This window comes from Opisthorchis viverrini, assembly GCF_000715545.1.
Source record: "Opisthorchis viverrini unplaced genomic scaffold opera_v5_236, whole genome shotgun sequence".
NCBI lineage: Eukaryota > Metazoa > Platyhelminthes > Trematoda > Opisthorchiida > Opisthorchiidae > Opisthorchis > Opisthorchis viverrini.
Window position 1 is genome coordinate 230,433 of NW_008751896.1, and position 26,698 is coordinate 257,130.

The following is a 26,698-nucleotide window of genomic DNA, read 5'->3' on the forward strand; positions in this document are numbered from 1 at the left end:
TATTAAACGATTTTCTGATTTTACCAGTAGCTTTTTCTGTGCGATCACTTTTTAATTGGTAGACATATTGAGCTTTGGTGTCAGTAGGCTGATCTTAGACGCAGGGTAACTTAGCTTTTGGATTCGGTTGGTCGCTGCTCTGAGGCTATCTATCATCTTTATCATCATTGTGCACGCAGATTTTTCGGCGGGACCACATACCTGGTTAGTTAGAACTTCATTGTAGTCTAACGTATGATGACACGTAACGCGTATGAGCTCTTAGAACATAGTGTGGCATGCTGATTCATCACACTCTGTAGAGGATGTCCTTTTCCCTTCATCGGTGTGGAACTCACAGGTTACATTCACTGACTATAAGCACGCCGGGTTTCTGAATGTGCTCCTTTCAGTGGACCGTGTCTTATGTGTGATGATATCTTGATATATCTGGAGGAGGGCATTGTGTTTTGTTGGAGGGTTACGGTTGAGGCTTCTGTCTGTATATCCACTTCAAAAACCATAACATAATGACCGGGATTACCCACTGCATAATCACAGCGATGAAAAGAACAGGTAACACCAGAGAGCTGAGATTGATCAGCCGGACTGCTGGCATTCAATCCATTGTCTACCAGTTAAAAACATAACTTTGAAGGACAACACCGCTGGCTGTCTTATCATTAGAATAAGTGGTCACATACCTTTTTGCGACCTTTTTCAACGCAGGTCAAAATCCAAATGTTCTCAAGAGTCTAGCTGTTGTATCGTGCGTGGCCGTTTATTGGTTGCGCCTGCACTGGGCCTGCCAGACTACGCGTTCACTTGTTCGTTCCGTACAGTCAATGGCAGTGTTCCGGTCGTGAACACTTTCAGGCCCACTCAGCTGGTCGTATGTTGCTAAGCCTTGTTTGGTGAGCTCCGCCAACGCACCTGCTTTCCGAACGGGTCGTAGCGATGGTGACCTTGGGAATGCGTCACTGTCTGCACATGAGCTTTTTCCATGTCTGGGCGCGTCCTGACACTAGCACTACGGGGCATCGAGTTGATTTGACATCAATTTTTCACTGAAGCACCGACTCAATGGCTAAGGCCTTATTTAAGACTTAAAATGTGGAAGTGATTGGCTACCTAACCAGGCAGCTACAAGCCTGAGTGAATTCATCTACTGCCCTTACAACCCATATTACTATCTGTGTTTTATTCTCACAGTTGATGATATGATTTGGCGCCAATACTAATAGCAATACTATGGGATAGCAAGAGTAACTGTTTTAGGTCACACCAAATTTAATAGTCAGTTTGTCACGTTTCACATACGACGTAAAAAATACTTGTACAGAATTCAAACAGCCAGTGACGAAAACGAGGACGGTAGACAAACAATATCACCACATCCGGTAGTGTTATCCGATGACAAATAATCGTTAGATAAATGCAAGCCAGAGGTTGGAAGGATACTGACGTGTAATCACAGTTGAATGAACGCACCGTGAGGTCAGATCTCACACAGAGCGGACAAGACAACAAGGTTACTGAACCAAGATGTACGATGGTTTGTTTCACACCTGGCGGTGTGCCAGCAGAGGGACGGCGCTTACATGCTGATGATCTGCAGCCCAAAATGCCTGGAAGTTTGTATACGGTTCTCACTCGTAGGTAACGTTATTAGTTTCCTTTGGCCTACTCAAAACTCCGCTTGATTCGACCATTGTTGGCTCGGTCGTGTCATCATTATTGGGAATCAGTCGACCTTTTTCCCCAGAATCCGTAGCGTGTATGCTATGTCTCCATCCGTAGGCGAAGTATATCATCAGACCTGCAACAAAGTGGACAGATAATGGCTATTAGAATCAAACCAACCGTGGGCATGCTTACGAGATACAGTGCAACAAAAGGCTATTACGGGTCATCAGCCAATCCTCAGACAGGCAACGGACCTACAAACCACACTTTCCCAATAATTGGGGTGTTAGAGCAGCGTCGCGCGTACCGCCGACCAACAGTTGCGTTTTTCGCTGATTTCAAAGGGGCAATGGAGTGCATGGACATAGTTGCACATCTACCTTTTCCAGGTCCTGTTAACATTCTTCTAGCCATTTATTTTCCCAACTTCGATTTATGTTTGTGGTCACACCGAGTTACCGAAGCGTCTCCTTAAAACCACCGGAGCTTGCCATAGTTTGCCATTGACATAATCACAGGGAGCATTCTCTAGTGGATCTTGAATCCAGGTATCAAAATAACGTCCAGATGGAGGCTGGTGGCATTGGATCACACAGGCGTCATTGTTAGAACATTTGGCGACTGTGCATCAAACTAATCGTTCGAAACATACGAGGGATCCATTTTATGTTACACTGATACACTCAAGCCTCGTAAACGTATGCAAGCCACTGCAAATTACGGAGACTATGACCTGACTAAAGTTTGAATCAGACGGTTACTTTCTTGCCTGTTTCGACGGGAGGAGAATACCGGTGATTCAGTGAATGATTCTACTGCACTATCAATTATGAGATAAATCGAACATGAATTATGAAAGCTGTGCAAAACTGTCCACGAAATAAAGCCTTTTTTATCACATCCACTTGGCAATAGGTGCCGGAATATGGAACTCAGTCTGACCTTCAAAGAGGGCCATAAGATGTCTTCCACCGATCTATCATGATGTCTCAAATAAACTACGCGGTATGAGTATTTGGGTGTGCCAAATATGTGCCGCTGAGAGGTAGACCAGTTAGCTACACTTGGGGGGAAATCTCTATTGAGGAAATCGACCAAATCTCGATATTCAACTGACGATTTAGTGACATGGGAGTCAGTCAGATAATTTATAACAAAAAAAACAATCATAGATGTTCGCAATTCAAAGTAGTCTCCATCCCGGCTTTAGATATAACTCACTCGCAACGGCGGATAAACATGGGTTGTCATCCGGAACCAAAGAGCCTCTTTTTGACGAAACCTTATTAATTGCAAGCTATACTGCAGTCCTGAAATCAGCCTAACGTTTATTGTATTTACCACTATCTAACCTAGCCACCGGCTACTCCATAGGTCATTCTCAGGTTTCTCCACTATGTAAGAACATAATCTGTGGTGCAATGTTCAACCTTATTTTTGTTATAACAGTGTTGGTGTATTTTTCGGCAGCCATGTCTGTTATGGTAGGATGTAATATGTCAGTCGGCGGAGTGGTCCTCACCCATCATTCCTATAGGCTAATGAGGTGCAAGATGGATGAAACCAGACTGAATCTCACTTTCAGATTGTGAGGATACTGGAGGTGACTGTATTTGACCGCTTTCATACAACTTGTTTACGAACAGAACATTGGATTGATCGGAACTCAGGGAAAGTGTCCATCTGATGCCTCCCTTCTCAAAAATGACGAAGTATTCAGGAAACTCATAGATGGTCTTCTTATTGACGATAAAGGAGGTGAATTAATAATATAACTCAGGGTATGTTAGTAATGGAAACTGAACTGTGCGCACTCCGGCAAAAACAACTACACACCTCCTCGCGGCACTCGAATGAACATTTTAGTTATCTATGAGTACCTGAGCACATTATTCTTTTGAACTCAATTTGTCTATCCATCCTTACATGAGTAGTTTTCACGTGAGAGTGAACAATTCTCATATCTGGGCCTCAGTGCCGCAGTGAAGGACATGCTAACAGATGTATTCGCGAAGTTTGGTTTTAATGCACACATCGAGCGTAGGGGGAAAAACCACTACGGCATGAACTACATACGTTTAGCGTTTTCAAATATCTACATATCTAATGACTGGTCTGGAAGAGGAGTTACTGGCTTATGGTACACTTGATGCTACATGGGTCGTGCAGAGGTAACCAAGGTGGTAAAACTTGGCATGTGAACATCCTAGCTTGTCTGAGCTCAACAAAACTCAGATTCCAGGCCAAGCACGTCAAGTATTCCCTGATTTTCGAAAGAGGTTATCTCTGTTTGACATGTCACGGCCAGAATTACTGGTTTTTTCTTTGGTTGGAAACAACAGTCCACCCACAAATCAAATGCAATTGTTTGCAAGATCGGGACAACGTTGTCCTTATGAGGAAGGAGGTCTGTGTTCTGAAGTAATTTGTCAAGGAGGCGAAGAACGGCTCAAAAGAGGGTGGGATGGTAAATGATAAAGGATAGCAGACTGTTCTGAGTACTTTGTATAAGCCAACATGCTGTCTACTTCAGTCAGTGGTTTCGCAAAATAATGGACGCCGCCCCCACTTCAGGCACTCCAGATTCGTTTTCGGTCGGGAGAGAACCATACCTAAACCTGGTCAAAATAAATCTGAATAACTTTGGAAACCGACGGCCGTGACCTATTACATCAACCCCTACCGCATAAAAAATAGTCAATTTTGATTAAACTGCATTTCATGGTAATATTCGGGGTTTGAAGCTCGAGATAGCTCAGTGGTTAAGGCACCATCTTACGGACCGGTGAGTCCGTGGTTCGAATCCAACCTCAGCATCTCGACTGCTCCTGTCTAGGTAGTAGGTATCTAGTAGGTATCAGCGTGTACTAATCTTGACATATCCTACAGCACTGAAGGAGTGTTGACATTGAAATCGACCATCATCAACATTTGATCATAGCATGGTTCAGCTTCAGCCATTATCTGGGACGGTTTAGCATATTCACTCCGTGATTCCCATTGAATCATATGACGTGGCGGTACACAGTCCAGGGCAGACACCTGGTGAACTCATACGGTCGGTGTTGCATTTTTCTGCTAGATGCATCCCGCAGTCTTGTTGAAAGCACTACTCGAGTATGCTTCTACGAGATACTCACAACGAGCTGACTTTGAACTTCACGTTTGCTTGGTCTTTCCTAATTCAGCCGAAGAGAGTTGAATAGTTTGGATTTTGTGTGATTGCAGTTGATTACTGAAGTATTTTGAAAACAGTGTAATGTCTCGATCAGATGGCTGTATGCTAGAGTCTTAGGTGACATCTATGTGTGCATTCAGGGACTACTGTTGCAAGTCTGTCGTCGACAGTCCGCATCCGAAAGTTTCGGTAAGTTTTGAACAAGAATGCTCAATTTACTTCGACCTTAAACTCAGAAAACCACAGTTATTCACTCCCATCAACTTGCTTTTCACAGGACGGTCACTAAATTAATTAAGACGACGTAAACCAAACAGCAACTTGGAGCAGTTCATTTCAGCCAGACACATCTGGCGTTATCAATCCGACTCTCATCACGAGTTTTGGGGTGACAGCTTTCTCAGTAGGGATGGACCACATCCGAATAACAACAACCCATGTCCTCGAGAACCACGAAGCGTGGAGTTCAAAGGTTTATGATGTGGTATACTTGTTACGTGAATGAGTTTGGTGATGTGCAATGCGGGCAAAACGTGTCGTGCATAACCTCATATTATAACTAGGGACTTTGAAGAAACTGACTCAGTTCTACTCTTAGGGAGGCCTATTCTAGAGATTTTCGGCACCTGCAATCATTCCTATTGGCATCGAACGGTCTTTACACAACTGGGAATGAAACTATTACCACAACAGTAACAGCGCGAACGAGCGAATATCCACCTACGATAGGAGAAATAGGTTAGCGTGGATCGATGCGAAAAACGGCAAACATAACTGACCAATCAGAAGCCAGACGATAAACCGTATCCAAGTCATCGGGGAGAGTTTGACGATGAGGCAGAAGTTGAGGAAAATGCAAAGACACGGAATGAATGGGACGAACGGTACCTGAAAGGAAAAAAATATAATTTTGAATACGCGGGGCAATGTAAACATTTGAATCTGCGGCATTAGCTCATCAAAAGTTAAGCTTACCGTCGATATATATTCCTCCCATCATTTCAACCTAGTCTGAGAAATATGACCATAGGTAAGGAAACGACCCTACCAACTCGTACAAAGAAGCAAGGTCATATTTATACCCTTTGAAACTGTTCAAAAGGTTTATCGTTTGTGAGTAGATGAGAGCTTACTCGTAACTGGTTTCTACGTACCAAAGGGTTGGAAGCTCATTTAATCGTGATGACGGAAGCATCGTTTTGCCACTTTTGAGCGAGAAAGAACGATTTGACTACTAATCGACAAATTATAAACCCTTACATTCTCCTGGGACAACATTCATGCACACAGAAATTTCACCCTTACATTTTCGTGGCGACATTAAGTGTTTGCTGTTGGATGACCTTAACCTCTCTCTACATGAGTGAATCAATATCTAGCCTCACTGCATCATTTAATATGGTACAATATTCCATGGTACCATACAGCATAGTACAATGTGATTTTTAATGTGGCACATTTGGTACAATGTAGTACAGTATAATTATTCCGAAAGGAATGACTCTTCCAGAGCGAAACAGGACGTTTGAGCTCTTTTTCGCCTGGAAGACGGAATAACCGCAAAATTATGCAACGAAGAGCAGGAACTTCCCGATTCCTATGTTTTATTTTCAGAATGGACTGCTGAACAGCGTTTCATGACATGGTTTGAACCAATTGTTTTCAGCCAGGCACGCACGATAACAAATTGTTTTGAAGGCCTAAATCTAGGTAAACTACTGTGGCAGATCGATAGGTGATTGACTGCCAGGAAAATAAACCATCTTCAGCGTATACTGAAGAACTGTTCAGACAAGCACTGACCTTGAAGCTATCGAACGCCTTGTTTTGCTCGTGTAAAAACATGACTCCGACGAAAAATAGAGCACCGACAATGAAAATAATCAGTAGTAGCACCGCCCACCAATGACCTTCCTCGAGAACGCGTGCTCCGGGAAGCACTAAACTGGCGAGAGCAGCAGCACAGATGATGAAGAGAAGGAGTGCAATAATCGGAGCCCGGCCGGGTTGTGAGTCACGCAAAATGGGAAGATGACGAAAGGCGGATTTCAGGCGACCAATAGCATGGGGCCACTCGTTCAGTTGGGCCTCATTCGTTTCATGAATGTCACTGTTTTCAGCTTCCATTATATCAGCCTTCAATAGTAGGAAAGTGGGATAGTGAGTAGACATACGCGTAGTTGCACGGTTAGCTGTAGAAAAGTTTGATTGTACGATAACAAGGCAAATGCAAACACCAGCTGTAATCAATGTTCGGGATCCGCCCACCCGGGAAGCAAAAAGGGTGTTAAGGTCCCATACTACGTACATAGTGAGTGCGTAAAATATTCTATCTCGGGACGAACACTGCAAGAAGGTGATTAGGTGTGCAGAAGTGACGGATAAGTAAAGCCGCCATGAGACTGTACGTCTGTACTCGTTCGGTAAAAAGTTTGTATGCGGAAAAACAGTATTATCAGAGCGCTGCAGTCCATATGGTAAGCAGCTATGCTATCATCGCTTATGTGGGTTGTTGACGTGTTCTAATGTTCCGACTAAGGTGTCTTCTGTTGAGGAAGGATCAACCTCAAGCCCAGCTGTTTTTGTCCATTCTAGGGGAGTTTTACTTTGAACGGATGCTAGAATGTGATAGAATTTTCGGTGTCAATGGTTTTTCAAATAAGAACTCGGTCCAAGTCAAAATCCTGCAGCAGTTGTCCTTGTAAGACAGCCAAGGTTCGTACTGCAAATGCTTTTAAGAATGAAATTGTGAGACAAAATGAAACTTTCACTCGAGAAATACACTCATATGCAAATCACGTTGGTTTTCACGAGAGACTCAACTGAATCTCTCATTTATGACATTCTCCAGCTGAATGTGCTGCACACAGGTCGCCTCATGTTTCAGTTGGCACGATGTTCGAGATATCGCAGTATATTTTCATAAAGGAAACTACTCACTCTTCGACAGCTGTCGTAGAGTTTTCCGCAACCTTGTGAGTAGTTTCCTTTATGAAACTTTCACTCATTTCGTTTCGACAGAACATACCAGTGGTGTGCGAACACAGTAGGACTACTCAGAAGGATGAACCGAAGTTAATATATAGTGTTTTGGACACAGGTTCACACACGCACACACATACACCTCACACCTTGTCGAAATTCTAAATGGTAGGTAGGTATGGTATGATCAGCAACTAACTTCACCCAAACAACTGATTCGTCTAAAATTACGTATTCTGTTTGGCATCTTGAGAAAATGATCCGGGATCTCTCAAGGAGCCTCACTGTTAAACCTAATCGAAGCAGGTGCCAACGAAAGATTCCTAGACGACACCGCAGTTCGAAAACGGTCTTTAAAGTCCTTGAGATCAATGACTCGGATTATGCTGTGTAGCTCTGGAACTATAACTCATGGTGAAAGTAGTCTTTTTATTCCACTGGAATTTGTTTTCATAATGCTTGCTTGATGGTATAACAGTACCAACTAGCAAATCGTCAGGTTCTTGATTGATTGATTGTCCTTCGTTTCCTCAACATATCGACATTGGCCTCTGAATTCCACCAGGGACAACAAATACGATATTTCCTTAGCTTTTGTGAAGTCCCAATGGTGGTCAAAATTTCAAATATCAATCAGTATATCAAAGCGCTATCTATCTTTCGGTCAGGAGAACATTTTTCCCAAGTCTGTGGTCAACTTCAGCGGTGAGTGATGACTGAACATCGTTTTCTCACATTTCCCTCATTTGTCTATCAAAATGGTGCAAACGATGGAGTTAAACGTTATCAGAGTGGATAAGTCATTTCTACAGTTTGTAAACATACGGCAGGAATCTGGCCTCGTCAATCCTACCATATTTCTTATAATGATTCGATATTTTGAGTATCGGTCAAATCGAAGCTTCGCCTTGCACGTTCAGCCGGAGAATGTCAAAAATAAGACATGCATTTGGATCCATTTTGAGTCGCTGTTTCACATCAAGGCGATGAAAAAACTGAGCTATGAGTGCACCAAATTTACAGAAAGGTCTAAGTAAGATAAAACATTTAACCATCACGACTTTCGTAGGGAGGGTGGAACTGCCGGCAAATTTCGGTGAGTACTACCATCCTGTCGTTCGCTCATCTGCTCTTCGTTTCTGTTAGACTGATGTAGGTTTTCTTCAACCAGTAAGCAAACAACTTTGAAGGTAGAAGACGTCCAATCAGGCTACTCGATTGGTTTTTCCATTGCTGATCTGTTGTGGATGGATCGATAACCAAAACGCAGACGTTAGAGAAGGATTCAATAGGTAACTTTGGTCCAATTACTGGACAGAAGTTAGTNGTCAGTGGATCACGCAAACATGACGGGGAAAGAGGGTGTGCAAGGTCACTTCACTCGGTGCCGTTTTTTTAATTGATTGCTTAGAAAAACACTAATTTCAGTATGCTCTTTGGTAGCCTCTTCACAGTGGTATCACGTTTTTTTTACTTTGGGCAAATGTTGATGAAATGTTGAGCGTGCCTCATTTCGTTCCGAGAAATAAATATCCATGACTGACTCTGGTCCAGTATGGTCGGTTTGTCACTGGCTACATACTGAGGCATAAAAGCGTTCACCTTTTCGGTGCCTAACTACCTTACCACCAGAAGGAGGTACAAGGGTTGAGTTACTGCCTGGTTGCCCAAGCCTAGACAGAAGCGGTTGAGTTACCGGGGTTGGGTTTGAACCAGAAACCTCCTGATGAGTAGGTGCGCGTCTTAACAACCGAACTATCCCAGGTTCTGAAGCACAGGTAGGAGGAAACACGCTACCATCAATAGGGCTTTATTTAGCCATCAGTTTACTAATGTCAGGAAACCAGACACACTTTCTTAATCGACTTAATTGACTTAGCTGGTAGACGAGCTCGCGTTTTGCTCTAAGGAAATTGCTAATCTATTGAAAGCACCCCCACCCATTGAAAAATGACTATACTGTCACAGCAACGTCCTTAAAGAGAGGCCTTTGGGAGGGGGCGTGATTTCGAGTGTCTCTTGATTACTGTTGAGTAATGTGGCGAATGGGAGGTTGAGATACCGGGGTTGGGTTTGAACCAGAAACCTCCTGATGAGTAGGTGCGCGTCTTAACAACCGAACTATCCCAGGTTCTGAAGCACAGGTAGGAGGAAACACGCTACCATCAATAGGGCTTTATTTAGCCATCAGTTTACTAATGTCAGGAAACCAGACACACTTTCTTAATAGACTTAATTGACTTAGCTGGAAGACGAGCTCGCGTTTTGATCTAAGGAAATTGCTAATCTATTGAAAGCATCCCCACCCATTGAAAAATGACTATACTGTCACAGCAACGTCCTTAAAGAGAGGCCTTTGGGAGGGGGCGTGATTTCGAGTGTCTCTTGATTACTGTTGAGTAATGTGGCGAATGGGAAAGTGGAGAATTCGGTTCTCCATATCTTCATATGAGATGTGAAAGGCCTGAAAAGCCCATGAGGAATGTAACTTGACCTTATGCTACCCCTCCCTCATTTGCTTACTCCGCCTATGTACTTTTGATCTCCAGTTGTTTTGCTTATCCGTACCTGCCACTTGTCCTGCCGAATAGGCTGTCCCGTCTGTGTGTTGGCATGGCAACGCTGTTTGTTTTATTATTCTTATGGGATCCGTGTGACCGCACGGCCAATGAGGAGCACGTTACTGTCGTCGGAAGGGACCACCGCAACCCACACTAGAGAGCCATAATTCCGGTTGCCGCTGTTTGGTGTGCGAACGTTGATACTGCACACTGCTGGTCGGTGACAGACCTGTGGCCCTGGTGACGCTAGAAACGTGAACAATTGGAGCCTGTTGTACACACTTGCTTATATTCGTGTAAAGAGTACCGGAGAATTTCGAACCCAAATCTTCCTTCCGATATTCGAGATTGCCGAACATACGCGTCACTCAAAGTTCCGTATGGGGAACCTCAACAACCGATGAATGCTCTTCGATAGCCCAGTTCCAGTTTCCCACTTCTTAATGTTCACCAAATAGGCATAGTTCTTGAGTTTTCATCAATCCCGTTCCCTATTTGAACACCAGATTGTGTTACTGTATCTATACATTCGCTTAAAAATTAATTTGCCGTTTAAATTCTGGCCCAATCAACCGTGACACCGACAGCGGTCAACGAGAAACATTGGGCGATGTTTAACACTGATTTCACCTACCTTGTTGCTTGTCTATCCGTCTACCTTAAAACTCGCCCATCCGTGTAACCTAGCCAGATGGCTTAACGAACTTTTGCGTCAAAAGCAAAATTTTGCCCCGAGACAAATCCACCGATTGTCCTCTAAAGGCTTTCGTAAGATCTCCCTGCCCAGACTGCAAACCGACTTTACGGACACATGTCAATCAAAATCGCATTCAAAGGTGACTGAAATTAATCGTTTCCGCCTTTATGAAGCGTTGTCATGCGCCAGTATTGTCCATAAACACCCTAATCGATAGATTGTCTAACGCCAGTGAAGTAAGTGTGTTTTACGATTGTCTGCGTCTGTGAGGCATGGGGATGGAATCCTAATAAAAACGCTCAGCTGTAACACCCTTCTGGCGCCTAGCTGCTATGCTACCCGAAGGAAGCGCGAGGTATGGGATACTGTCAGGTTGCCTAAACCTAGACAAAGGAAGTCGAGAGGCAGAGGCGGATTCGAACCACGGAACTTCCGGTTAGTAAATTCGCGCTCTAACCACTTAAGCCATCCTGATAGATCCGTCTATCAATTGCACTCGGCGCTGCTTTCTTTCTGCATCATCCACTTTAACCGGCATTTTTTGTCCCCCAATTTTTTTTGGACTGGCATCGTGCTTTTTTGACGATTAGTTTTAACTAATTAGTTTGACTAATTAGTTTAACCCGTACTTGTTCGGCCTTTCCTTGCCACACGGTAGCTCCCACACACACGGACTTACAAGTTGCTGAGCTGTTTCTGTTGAGTCTAATAGAGGGACACATTGTGACCGTCGGCATATGAGAACAACCTAGAATTCCCGTCTATCCCACATACAATACATACGGTCAAAGTGAGAGAGTACCAGACTTTGTTTGCACGATTTATTCGCCGAACATTTCACACACACACACACACACCATGAGTGGACTCTCGAAGGAAATCGTTCATGCTGGTCCCTTTAGATGGTTCCTATGCGTAAGACAGTTTCGATGATATACATATATATGTTGGTTGTTCATCTGTTCGCCCAGCTTGGCAACTGGCTTGAAAACGTTTCGTCACCATACGAGGAGACATCATCAGTGATGATGTCTCCTCGTATGGTGACGAAACGTTTGCAAGCCAACTGCAAAGCTCGGCGAACAGATCAAGAGCCAATAAGCTCACCCGAGATACCAATATTTCAGTATATATATATATATATATACATATATACTACACATTTAATCTGATAAAACTGAACCCGAGCTTATATTTGTTCCAAACTAAAAAAGCTTCCCCATACAGACTACAAGTCACACCTGCGGCTTGCAACCTGGAACCTGCCGACGCGATACCACGAAGTCGTTTATGGAGCCAATGACTTACCCCATCTGATTTGTCCAATTCATTCCATCCGGATGAGTAGAGCATCGGCTGGGTGTAGCGCAGGATGCAGACATTTACAGCCACAATCGTGTAAGCAATTAGAGTGCCGATGCTGAGAAAATCAGCCAGGAGGTGTATATCGCATAGGAAAGTAAGAATGGCCGCAAACACTCCAAACAACCATAGGGCCACAATCGGAACCTGGAGATAAAAAGTTGTACATGATGGTTTGGTTCTTCCCGGTCTCAGTGAAAGAGAAAAGGCCTTAAAGTGCTGAATTTATAGACACATATCCACCCAACTCATTCAAAACAAACGCCAATTGCAACATTTCTTCTAACTTTGGACTGTTCTGTACTCGGAGTTCGTGGAATAATCATACTTGATATGTTGCCTGCCCCATGGACATTCGATAGAATTCCCATACTACATGTAGGCTATTTCAACTATTTAATAGCTGGCAACAAAAGTCACACTTTGGTAGCACAAAAAACAAGCGTACAATCATTACCGTACCGGAGGATCAGAATGATGGAATTAACGTATGAACTCTACCACTGCATAAACTAGAACTGCTGTGCACCCAATACACGAAATTCAGGTGCCACGACGAGAAGATTCGTTCGTCTTTTGTAATTGTGCAAGTCATGAATCTCCAATTGTTTGGGCAATTAAGCTTTCATGTCCTCAATAAAAACCACATCTTCCTATGGAGCAGTCGAGAGAACATGATGTTCCACTCATCTAACTCCGTCGTGTGTATAAGATTCCCTCAGCGGCCACATTAATCTTAACTTGTGATATGAAAAAAAAAGAACCGCGACAACAGAATCATGGATTCGCGAAGTTCTGTAATTAGCTTTTTGGTGAGATTAAACTGTCTCCTTCTTTATAAACCAGTTTCACACGTCATCTCTAACGATGGTCAGATAACATGAAATTCACTATTCGTTTATTCAGAAACGGCATGGCATACGTGTTCACGGTGGTTTCAAGGCCACATCTGTTGAAATATTCACTTTCCTGCTCCATTGTGCCTCATGAAATCCAATAACTTACTTTTTTCGATTTTATATTTCCCATTCTGTTGAACTGTTTGTAGATTCTCCTAAACTGCACCGACCCCACCTATCGACCAGTACCATCCAAGAAGTCTTGTGATGGGCATCCTGTGACCGCATTGCTCCTACCGAAAAACGTAACTTCTGTTAACTGTTCCTCCCAACATGCTTATATGTCCTCCTGATTTCAGTTGCTCTTGCACAACTTGTGAGTTGTGCTTTTGCTGCCTGAAGAGCGAAGATGCCAAGTTCGACTTACTAGCAGTATTCTCGCCAATCGGACAAATTGCGCTCAGATGTTAAATTTCGCGGTGGTGATTTTTGAGGACTCTCAGGCCACCCAAATCGTGCATACAATATCATTCAATCAAAACACAACAGCCTTCCTGCTCAACTGACTTGATGTGTACGGCAACAACTGAGACGCTTGTGGTGGAGTTGACTCGGTAACAAGCACTGAATGAATCAGCACTTCCAATTCAGCACCGATCATCGCAGATTTACGCCCAACAGCGAGCTGCGGTACACTTACTACTGCATCTCTGTTCCGATAAAAACATCAGATTTGACTTCACATTATCTATACACGATTACGTAGTGAGTGTTTCCAGCCTCAAAGATGTTCCCTCTTTGGCGAGTTCTCTTCATCTGCTAAGTTCGCGTTAACCAGATATTGGATATCGTGCTACTGTCAGCCAGCGAAATGTGGAACATCAAATAGCGAGTCTTCTAGTGGTACATGTGCCATGTGACAGATAAAACTTGGAGAGACTTTCTATGGTGTTGTGAGTTCTGCACTCTAATTAGTCTAACTTCCATGTTACGTGTACTTGGAGATTCGAATACAAGACTTACCATTTCTCCTTCCATTTCTAATAACTTACATGAAGGGTCTCTTGGCCGCACTGCCTGACTTATTGCGGAATCCACACAAAAGTATCAATGATGTTACAGACACATATCAAGTGTTAATCAGATGGCAAACTATCCGTGAAGTCGGGGTGTGTGAAAGTGACGAAAAACGAGCAACCTTAGTAGTTTAGTCTGTAGAACACCTGTCTTGTTGTGTTTTGGTCCTCAACATCAGTTCGACAAGTATGTTCTGTTATTGACTCTGTTGATGGATTAAGTGATGAAAACAATACTGAAGTCGAAAAACCAAGAGCTCAACCATGGTAGTATCTATGCCTATTTGATAAACTGCCATAAAACGCTATTAGCGCTCCCCTCTATAGCATTCTCTACTTTATAGAGAACAATTCAGGTTGGTCTCATCAATTTAATGTAATAAATCTCATAAGATGGACTATCAAGTGTCCCGTAGCAACAGCTAATGTACATTAATTTCCAAGCCAGTGGTTACTTTATACATTCCACAAGGATGCCAGTAAACACCCTCTACAACTTTTGATTCTCGGGATCGGTCATTTTCATCCAGTCGTGTAAAACATCATTGTAGAAGCGTTTTACTGCAACTACCTTAGAGAAACAAGTTTTGATCGGATTTCCTGAAGGAAGTTTTAACTGATAATTGACTTTTCCGTAGTTCATCTTACCTGCGTAGATGGCATCACATAGCCGATCCACTTTGGCAACAACCCATCGGCAGCCATTGCATAACCGATTCTCGGCATAGCATACATACTTGTGAATAGACTGGCGCTCAGTCCAAGGAGAGATCCTATTCCAGTCACGTAGGTGGCCCACTCCACATTGCGCACGTGAAAAGCAGCAGTGAACGCAGCCTGTCTGTCCACTGTCCACCAGGGAACGAACAACGTCAGGCCTAAACTGGCCAAGAGAAACAGCAGAGTAACTACGGTAACAGAGACTGCTGTGGCGATGGGCATCGACCGCTTTGGATTAAGCGCTTCTTCGCTGCTCACTGTGATCGCATCAAAACCGATGAAGGCGTAGAAGCACGTTCCCGCACCACCGATCATACCACCGAATCCAAATGGAAAGAATCCACCCTGTTTTGCCGGAGCGAACTCAGAACCCACTTGCTGCGGTTTGGCTAACATGATTATCGTAGCCAGAATAATAACGGTCAGGTTCAGCAGCGTTACCACCGTGTTTAGCATGGCCGACAACTTCGGGCCACGACAGAGGATCAGTCCAAGGGCAATAATCAGCAGTGCTCCAAGGAAATCCGGGTATTCGCCCAAGAATTCTGCATTCACTGGGAACCTACAAGACGAAATAGAAAAACTCCAAGTACAATGGTAAGACATTGGTGTTTATGGAAAGGTGTGCTGCGAACCATTCGAACGACTTATTTCCTCGTGTTAAAACTCACCGCTATTAAATGAAACAGTGTCCACTTCATGTAAAGTGATATTACGCATAAATGGAATACAGCGGAGCGGCCGTACACCGCACATACACCAAATAAATACACACATCCAAAGTGCGAGTTTTGGAGCTCACACGATTTCCCATTTTTCTCGTTTTGTAATTTCAAAGAGTTTACAGTTTGGTTTTCATTCTGCCATTTTTTGTGAGTGGATTGTAGATGACATAATCAACTCTACCCACCGATCATCTGAATACATTAAGGGGTTAAATGAAAAATGAACCTCCAAATACATCAGGTTCCAGTTGACAAACCAGAGGTTCCAAAACTGATTTCGAAATGTAGAAAGCTGCTCCATATTCGTCTGGCGTTTACGTCATTCAGTGCCTGCCCTGAATGATCGGGCTCGACATCAGCCTCGGGATGCGCCTGGTTACAAATCTAGGGTAGTTATGTTCATTCTCCACTTGGCCAACACAACTTAGTTATTATGGAGGTCATAACAAGATTATACGGGTGGTGGCATGGCCATTCACAAAAGTGAATACAGACTGAACTGGTTGTTTACAAAACAAGTCATTTGAGGTTTGGACAGCCAAATAAAGTTGTAGTGCGGTGTTTTTCTTGGATTTATCCAATGAACTCCGGATAGCTGAAGGCAAATAACGTTTTACTGTTAGTAGAAGCCAAACAAGACGGGCGTCTGTGGCAACTGATGGTTTATTGGCTCCAATATCTCTTGTAAGGAGGCAACATGATAGAGCTTGTTCAAATAAGAAAGATATCACAGGCAGATCTAACGCTAGGACGACAATACCGCCTTAATCGACCTTAATCGATTTTTTTAAAGTATCTTCAATGCATGAAATCACAGGAAATTTTCTAAACATTCCCTTGGTTTGTTTTATTACTGTTGACAAAATTTCGAAATCCGTGTACTTAGTGTTCAACTTTCACGTGCTTTTGCTAAAAATGAAATCTACTGTGCACATCTATGGTGAAATCTAACCACAGGTCTTTTTGGTGGCACTGTGCCAACCAGTGTCAAACTTTACACAAGGCGCTTTTTTGGCACCGCACGTCGATAGGTCAACCGAGTGACCTACTCTGATCTTCTGTGCACCCATTGTCAAACCAGAATCCAACAAACTGAAACACATTGCAACCAAGTTTCGAGTGTTGCTTTACATTGCTACTTTCTCACACATCTGCGTGAGGGGGCTCATAAGACAGCGGATCTTTAGCTCCATTGTTTGGATGAACCGGTCTGATTTAGATGGCTGCAGGAGTAGTAAATTTACAGTTCACATGATTGTAAGGTGTGCCAGTCGAAACAGCCTCGCATAATAACATCTGTTTTGCGTAAGATGCACTTTCCGATGCCTTGATACTGCAGTGTCGTGCAACTAATCAAAGACAAGCAACGGAGAATACTAGTTTTCCACCGTGCGCTATAAGATCCGGTTTTTAGGACAAAAACACAAGTGTGATGTAGGTCTTCTGAACATGCAATAAGCCGCTAGACTGATGTATCGCTGTCGTGTGCGTTAAAAATGCCTAAATACGTTGTGATAAGGTTTCGAGGTTTGATACTGTCAGGAAGAAATGTGGTGTGGTAATACTGACTCGAACGTGCTCTACCGTTTGATTTATTACTGTAGCAGAGTATAAGGACTCATCTGTGGGCCCTTAAGTTGTCACAAGGGAATTATCATAGGTTTTAGACATCATGACCGATTCAGTACCCCATGAATGAACCGTCATACATCGACAAACAAGTATTACTTCGAAGTAACATACTACTTGTTCCTATCCAGTAGCAAGCACGCACCTATCAGCGCCTTTAAGGTGTGATGTAATCTATTGTTATTGGCGTATTGGACACGCTTCTCTGTCTGATGATCAGTAATGGTACATTTTTTGTGGAAGGGAGTGTTGATTTGCTACGTAATTTGCCAAATTTCAGTACACTGCATTCATGCTGTATAGGTGGCATCAGATAATTTCATATTTAGCACAACTGAACCCACAATAAACTCGCAATCACTAATAACGTGTGCGTTGTTGACAGACCCACACAGACACACATAATGAATTTCCACTAATCCTGTATCAATAAATCGCTCATCCTTTTTAAAAAGACATTAACCCACAACTTGATATGTTTGAATAATTCTACAAAGTTAGTTGCTAGGTACATCACCAACCGTCACGTATCGACAGGTAGGCGCTAGTTCAAATGCTCGTGGCTAGCCGATCCGACCGCACCAGTGAGAAAATCTTTGTTTCATGATATGCATTGCGGTTCAGTACCTGCTTCATATTGGGGTAAGGAGAAAAGGAACTTTCCACCTTTCACATGGAGTTACAAAAAGACTGGGTGCATTGGCATCCTCTGCCCCATTTCAGGATTGGATACGTGGCGCCTACCGATCCTACAAACTTATGGGATCAAAAACACGCTTTACTTTGGTGGACAAATGAAGCTAGAAATAGTGTAGAATAAGATAAAACGATCGTTTTCTGACACGGGTGCATATGAGTGTCTTCGGTACCGTTTGAGCTGTGGTTATTTCATGCGCACAGAGATTGGTAGTCGCAAATCCGTTATCATTATTCGATCACAGATCCTACAGCTCTCGGATGCACCGTATTTAAAATGTTTTTCAGCACATAGTTCGTACACCCATTTTTTCTGATCCTGAATAGCCATAAGCTAGCTCTGAGTCCTTTCCCTATCCACCTTTATTCTGTTCTTCACTATAAGGCTTTCAAGTAAATCATGGTTGTACGGCAGCGAATGAACATGTATGTCATGCTGTCGATGATGATGTTGATGATGAATAGGGACAAAATCAACTTTCACGAACCTAGGTGGCTTCAGGCATCGCGCCATAGAAGAAAACAACTGTTGTTAATGGCTCGAATCCAAGAACACGGAGTACTGAAGGGCACCAAAAAGGATTATTCCGGCTGACAAAACATCACTAAAGAAACTGTCTCTGTTTGCGGCATGGTAGAGCCTGTCCACATGCAACTAACTGCAAGGATTCCAACTGCAATAGGCCTAACAGCCTCGCTTTCACTCGTGTTCCTCCACTGGCGTTTCACTACATCCTGTTTAATTCCCCAAGGTGGATGTCAATACGGACATTGTATTTTCATCTACTTAAAAAACCGGGCCCAGTGCTGTACTGAACGTTAGTTCAGAAATCCTCTGAGTATTAGTTGAATCAGCATAATCTTATCTCGCATCGAGCTGAAACGCGCTGGATAGGAATGCTGTTTGCCCATGTGCAGCGAACATGATATCAACCAATAAACGAGCTCCTCAATGATTTCCATACCATATGCTTTATCGATCTTGTGCTTGCGTATGAAGTCTGATTGATGATCGGCCTATTTTACGGCAATCTGATTTTAACCAATAATGTGGTAGCAGAGAATATTTTAAATTGAAGCGGAGTGAATGAAACGCGTTTCGTTGGGTTTGACCTCATTGTCGCATAGAAATCCAGTGGACGGACGGTGGGAATGTAAACATAGGCGTTTACCGGAATTGGTCTACCAGCAGCTTGTTTGGCTACAACGGTCCCGCGCAAGTGAATCGAATGCACCAACTAAAAATTGAGATGATTTGCCTGGAAGTGAAAAGTCGCTTGGGTCTTCTACCTGAGAAGTCATCAAATGATGAGCCAGCCAACAGCGGGACAGTTGATGTTAACTGTTTGATTGATGGATAGTGGTGATACGGTCTAAGTAGCAGTCTGTGATGGCTTTACAGCCTGGTGTTTAACCAATAACCAAAACGTTGTCGCTTAGTATCCCTCCCCAAGATTCGTGAGATGCGCCCTGCAGATGATCTCCAAAAAGATGAAGCAACTTTATAGTGCATCTCAGCTTTTTGCTGAGAGAAAGCCTCGCTTAAATGATATTTACATATTAGCAACCCAACCTTGTTAGGGCATTCGAAAAACGGGTATATCTTTTCTTAGTTCACAGAGCACCTGAAAACTTGATTGTTGTATGGTCGTTCAGGAATGTATCTAAGGCCAGGACTAGAGGTGAAAGTGTCCCCACTTTAACCACCCGACCAAGGTAGGCTCCACTTGATCAGTTGTCAATTATTACCACGTCCCCTTTGCTATCGAATACAACCTTAAATTCATCGAAGATTCCCAACGATTTTTAAGGAAACAAAAGAATGGCTCGCCAAACGTACTTCAACCATTGGAGGTTACCAAATTTCAAAAGGAGTCGGTAGCGGTTCCAATCGACTGAAGTATTAGGATCGGTTGATTTCACTAATGAGTATAGGAATGCGATATCTTGATCAATCGCCCAAAATGTACGAGGCGGCGTTTGATTTGTGTGTTCGATTGGAAAACGGCATAAATGAGGTGTGTATTCAGATTACAGTTGAATCTTCCATTAATTAGGGAAACGACCCGTAAATGTAATACGCATTCCATTTTATCACAGCTTCCGGTCAGTCCTATCAAATCTCCGTGTGGACCACTATTAACTTGGTTCTTGCTTTCAGGTACCAGTGGATTGATCCATTTTGTTCCTTATGCAGAAAATACACTGCTTCCACTCAAAAACTAAAACACGAAAATAACTATTCTATGGGTTCGTTTTTACTTCACAGACAGGCCCTAGGTCATAGCGCCTTGTGAAACGTTCGACTCTCAGGACCAACCGTTTTCAATCGGACCGGTCAAAACTACCCTAATACTGTCAGTGGGAATTTCCGAAACAGCAGAGAGACTGATAATTATTTATAAAACCTGCAGAATTCACGTGACTGAGGTAGTCAGATTTCCCACTTTTCAATGCTCTTTCTCTATGTAACACTTTCCCTGCAATTGTTGTCCCAGATACTGTGTCAGATGCCAATTGCTGGTTTCTTGTGTACAAAAACCTCCTGTATAATTTAATTAAGATTTGCGGCGGCCCCGATTAGATGGCCCTATTTCTGTTTTGACACAATGATTCCGATCAGGTCACACAAAAACGGACGAAGTATTTGAGTGCGGACTCACTCTTATTGGACCGCATTAGAAATGCCCAGATCTGAACTTTGGTTGCACGATGTAAAGTGAGCATGTTCCCACTACTGCAACAGACCATAACGGACGCAACTGCATCGTTAGGTCTGAACAAAGGGTCTTTCCCCGCTTGAAGGATGGGATCAGTTTAATTGTACACATGCTCCCATATTCGTTTTCCTAAAACATGAAGTATAGAAAACAAACAAGAGTGCTAAGTTTAGTCAGGCGTCCCAGTTGCATATCATGAACTCTTGCGTGGAAGTTGAGACGACCATATAAATTACGTCCAAATTGCGTCCAGATATTAATGATATGAATGTCTCTACTTGTTGCTGGTGTGCTTTCTAAACTCAGTATTTGGTTTCCAGTCGCGAAAGCATCATCCGTGCACCCAGTGGTCAACCAGTTAATAATTCATTTCAGTAGAAAACTGGCAAAAACAATTTGAATATTCATTTTATCTGGAGATATGTAACCCCTGTTTATGCAGAACATTCTCAGACAAACTATTTTTGCGTTTACCCCTGTTTGTAATTATACAGCGAATATACTGATATACATTTCGCTGTGAACTGATATACGAACTGGAACCAGATTGATGCTTTCTAAATCATTGGGAAACTTGACAGAATTTGAAGACGAAGGGATCCATGTTCAACGGGGTTTGGGAAACTGTTCCGCCTTTGAAGCGTGTTTTAGAACCTTCATGAAGAATTACATACCTTCCAATTGTATTCATAGTCCCGTTACTGATGGCATGATGTGTCATTGCATCAAGCGTTCCACTCCAACCACGAGCCACACTGGACACGGACAATACGTATTCAAGGATCATAGACCATCCAACCACAAACGCCAAAAATTCGCCACTGGCAACGTAGGTATACGTATAGGCTGAGCCGGCCTGGATGTTAAGAAAGGAACAAAGCAATCAGGTCGAAGATGCTGAAGATTCAAAAAATAGCTTACCGTGTTAAATGAAATGCCACATTTAATCCATAGAACTAGCCCCGGTTACGCAAGACTCTCGAAAATACTGAATGTTATGCACAAGAGGTCATACGTCACGTGACTGATTGGTGGCCGTAAGGAATCAGTATTCTATCATAGAATGGACCATGGACCTCCGCACAAAATGGGTAGGTCTCGCTGCGTACGAGTGTTTCGTTTAGTCTTTTAAAGAGTATAGATACCAAAAACCTGTTGTATCAAAACAGTTAAGCGACAAACTCAAAACTGCTCAGTTTACTACGAAAGCGCAACATAGGAACGTAGCTGAACATACAATCATTCATTGGGTAACAAATAATTGCTTCTTGTATGGGATACATGCTCAGGTAGTTGAATCGTAATGCAGTTAGCGGAGCTGTTCGACTGGTTAGGGGAGGGGTCCCCTCAATGTAATAAATCCAAACAAACAAACAGAATCAGTGTACCGAGTTAGGTGGTGTTTCAAACATCATTTGCGAATCGAAGATAGTTTTCCACAGTAAAAATCCGCTTTTAGTCTGACCTGCTTGTATAAAACAGAAAAATTAGGCGCCACCACCAAAACTAATTAAATTCCGTCTGGGAACGGCGGAAATAACTTGCACAGGATCACACGTAAGTGGAACTAACCAGAATGCCTGTTGTACTGATGTCCGTTGGATCGTTCACTGAGCTGGACAATTTTGTAGCAGATATCACATGCAAGCTGAAGTGACATTGTCAGTGTGCTACTGACAGAATTGCACACATTACTGTGCTTAGCTAACTGTTGGTAACTAACCCTTTTTAAGTCCACCAATATTTGGGACCCAGAAAGGGGTTTTTGTTGAACAACAGACAAAATGTTCCCAGCAGGGCAAAAGGAAAGTGGAGCTGACTCAAAGAAACTTCTAAGAAGAGAGGAAATAGTCATCTTTGTTAAGTGTTCTGGTGGGGCGACGCACAAATTGAAGCAGCGATGTTCAATTCACCTCCAACAGCTAGAATTTATCTCTCGACGCTATTCTCCCCCCCCACACACACACTCCGGGTGGACAAATTTTCTGTTTTTTTTCCGACATCAAACTTCTCTAGCACTAAAAGTAAAAAATCAGATAGGTGAGTATCAAGCGGTGAGTCTTGATAAAGTTTTCTTCCAGTTTGTTCTCTACGTTGGTGGATGCCGATATCTTTTTTGCTGTGTGCGTCCTTGCTACATTGCATCACGGTTCTCCCAGTGACAAGTGGTTCACAGCATAGGGGTTTATCATTCCCTAATAACACGGCAGTTTTGAAAAAATGCCCAAGGCATTAGACACGTACACATCCACCTTTACCAAGCTTTGATTTCGAACAGTTAAATTCTAAATTCTAAATTCTAAATTCTAAATAGGCGTGAGAAATTTAGTGGAAAAGATCCGCCAGGCTGTTTGGAGGACGGACAGAAACTAAGATGAAACCAAAGCGTACGGGAAATGAAGTAAAAAATAATTATACCAGACCATGTGGCTTATGAGCGAGCCCAGGTGAATTTGCAGATGATTTGAAAGAAGCATACACACATGCACCATATAAGCAAACATGCATACACCAATTTTTCTGACTGGATATCCCGCTGGTAGTCGAGGTTGAATCGATGGGTTCGCACCAGTTTTCTTACACGCAGGGTCGACAGTTGTGTGTTGTACTGGTTAGCCTAGGTTTTCGGTCGATAAAAGCTTCCCACAGAGAATATGAATCAGCGCAGAAAACACTCCTGGGTTTTACACGGAACAAGAGCTGTTGCTAAACGGAAAGCGAAGTTTAACCTGTTGCAGCGTATCATTCACTTGCGGGCGATGCGATTAATTCTGATTGTAACTACAGGTAACCACTATATCTAACCGGTACACAGGACTAGATGCTTAGAAATAATTCAAAAACATAAAATCCAGGATGATTTATGTCATCACTACCTCGTTAAGCATACGAAAGTAAATGGTGTTCAAGTAACCGATAAGCTTTCTGGAATTTTCGGACCTCTTCATATTTGTCGAGCTTAAAATAGGGCAAAGTAAATTTTGAACTGAAACATACAAGTAGCCCGTTGCATCCATCAAGTAACTAAAGATATTTCACCGTATATTTTGTCAGATAAACTCATCGCTGTAAGACCCATTTACGTTGAATTACAGTCATCCACAGAAAATGCTTCCATTTAGCAAATCGAGCTGCGATTTGGTGATAGGGGAGGCACTGAAACTTTATCCATCAGTTTTAAACTTTCTGGAAGACTAACTAGACTGGTCGTTGAGTTGTTCGCTGAGCTCGGCTATTTGATTGTGAACATTTCATCACCAAGTGAGGTGCCGTCATCAGTGCGTTGTTAGGGATCGTGGTGATACTTTACACCGTCTGTGCATCTACGCTACCAGCATTCTCCTCTACAGAAGGCCAACTAGAATGGTTCTGCGCTCACTGAATGTGAGGTCTGTTGTTTTGAGGGTAAACGCGGTCAGTTGACTAGACCCAGAAATCACCTTAGCGGTCGGACGATTTTAGGAAATTATAATTACCGCATGGGAAGTACAGTACTAGATTACGCCAGTGAGTGGAATTCCGTCTTAGGAACAAAATCTATCCCAAAATGAACTGCCAGGTAACTCGATCCGGATCATCTCTCGTGTTTTGTGATCAACAAAGCATATTCTATCTCTGTGGCTTGTTTGTGAGTGTGATTTACTACGTTCACAGTCATCATCAGTGTTGTTCATTGAGCTGGAGGTGTACGTTTTTATTAAACACTGAGTATGCTTCAGGCACGTAGTAGTGCATTTTAACTGAGATTATCGCTTTTTGAGTTTTCGCTGCCATAACTTTATCCTATCGTCACTGACATCCTACTTATTTGATAAATGGCACAATCATTAACCCAACACTACGCTCCCCAATAACGCATTGATGATGTCACCTCGATCGGTGACGAAACGTTCGCAATCAAATTGCCCAGCTCATCGAACAAGCCAACGACCATCTACGCTACCTGAGCTACCGATATTTTCCTCTACAGAAATTTGATAAATGTGTTATATCAACGTCAGTGACATTGAGAACTCTAGGTAAACAATGTTCTTTAATCGATGGGGATGGATTTTTCAAACTGCGCATACCAAGCGTGCGAATAGTGTGTGTGAGGTGCTGCAGTTCCAGGAGTAACTGAGGAGTCTCCGAAAAACCTTGTGTCGATTGGTGCCACAGCGCTGTAGCTGCTTCCATGGTTAAGTCTGTGCATCCTCGATACATGCCGCAAACAGGAAAACCATAGAAAATGAGCAAGCGATAAGATCACACCTGGTACTTTGACGCTGATGTAATTTTCACCAATACGCCCCATTAGTAATGGAACTGCCACCTAGTTCCACCACTGATATTCGCTTCCGTCTCATCTAACTAGGCAAGAAACCAACATTCGGATGGTGGGTTGCTTCCACTGATGTAGCCTAATAGGCCTACTATTTGAAACAACTGCTGATCAATTCAACCTGACTGATGGTGAATAAACAAATCGTTTTGCCCAGATAGTGATTGACGGACGTCATAACCACTCAAGGAGGGTATTGCTCCATTGGAGATGACTAGAAAATACTATCCAAACTAGAATCCACTGTGAAGAACGGTTAGACTCTTATATTTAGCAAAATCACAATGTGTTCAGTAACTCGACTGCCTGGTGGTTTTCCAAAAAGTGAACAATATTTATGTGGGTACATAGTCCTTCTTGATGCTGAAAAGGAGCCACCGAATCCAGGTAAATGCCGATACCCTTGGGCCATAATAGTTTGTAGACTTGTTTGAAAGATTAGGCTCACCTCCAATGAAGTTTGTAGGCTGTACTCGCACCTCCCAAAATAATGGGCATATCGATCCTAATAATTACTGCCGACTTACAAGAAAAAATTAGAGGAATTAAGGAATAATATTTGGCAATCTTATGTAATTTGATTGAAAGTGTGATACCACATCGACCGAGGGTGATATATTTACAGCCAAGGGAATCAAATGAATCAGACAAGCAACAACCACATTTGCTGGACTATCGATAATTTTATTACTTTCGCAAAATTTTTTCTTAGCTTGTTAGCGTGTTTCACCATGAGCAATAACTACAGTGAGCAGTGTGAATTTGTTGTTGACAAATACCACATAATTCAGAACCCTCTCTCTATAAACGCACGCTTTATTAATTTGTGGACTAAAAACGATCGAAAACCCACTTTCTCGCTGGCCGCTTATTATCCAAAACTTGGAAGTGATGCAGACAGCATCTCCAAACATATCAATGCAAAAGTAAAGAAAGTAAGATGTGAGGAAGACCAGGTCAGATTCACTTCACCGGTTCCCATCAAGGCGACTAATTTTGAAGAGCACTGAGGTTTTCACAGTAAGAGTTTCGCCAGCAGTTGATTTTGTTGTCCACATACGACGATGCGATTTCAACAACTCATCCTGAAGTTATGAAACACGGACATTTTCGGCAAAAATAAAACAATAACCGCCGAATGAAAACGTGAGACGATTCTTCAGAAAAATACCTTTGGTATCCTTGATCCAAGTTCAGCATAGCACAGTGCATTGAGAAATGCAGTTATTCCGGCAACCAAGTAGGACAGGAATGTTGATGGGCCAGCCTTGTCCCGGACCACAGTACCAGTTAGCACGTAAATGCCTGCTCCCGCCATGTTCCCTGTAATTGTATGTTGGGGAAATCCTTTTTACACCTACCTATCCCTAGTAGGGTGAGGTCGAAGGCCGTCAGACACCTGTTCAGTGGTGTTTGCATAGCGTCACTGTCCACCCTATGTGACCTTTTCATGGCGTCCCACACCCTCCGACAAGTGGCCTTTGCTGTCTGCAGCATCACGCCACAAGACAAGACAGAACCCGACAA

General features: G+C 42.9%; 1 protein-coding gene across 1 annotated transcript; it reads right to left on the reverse strand.

Moving 5' to 3' along the window:
• Positions 1-1,275: 1,275 nt before the first annotated feature.
• On the reverse strand, positions 1,276-26,698 carry T265_08821 (hypothetical protein; the record flags this gene model as incomplete). The annotated part of the gene is made up of 8 exons (XM_009174733.1): positions 1,276-1,798; positions 5,623-5,731; positions 6,647-6,979; positions 12,392-12,592; positions 15,009-15,642; positions 21,525-21,706; positions 26,343-26,494; positions 26,533-26,698. 8 exons carry the CDS (start codon positions 26,666-26,668, stop codon positions 1,629-1,631), a joined length of 1,917 nt encoding a protein of 638 aa, XP_009172997.1.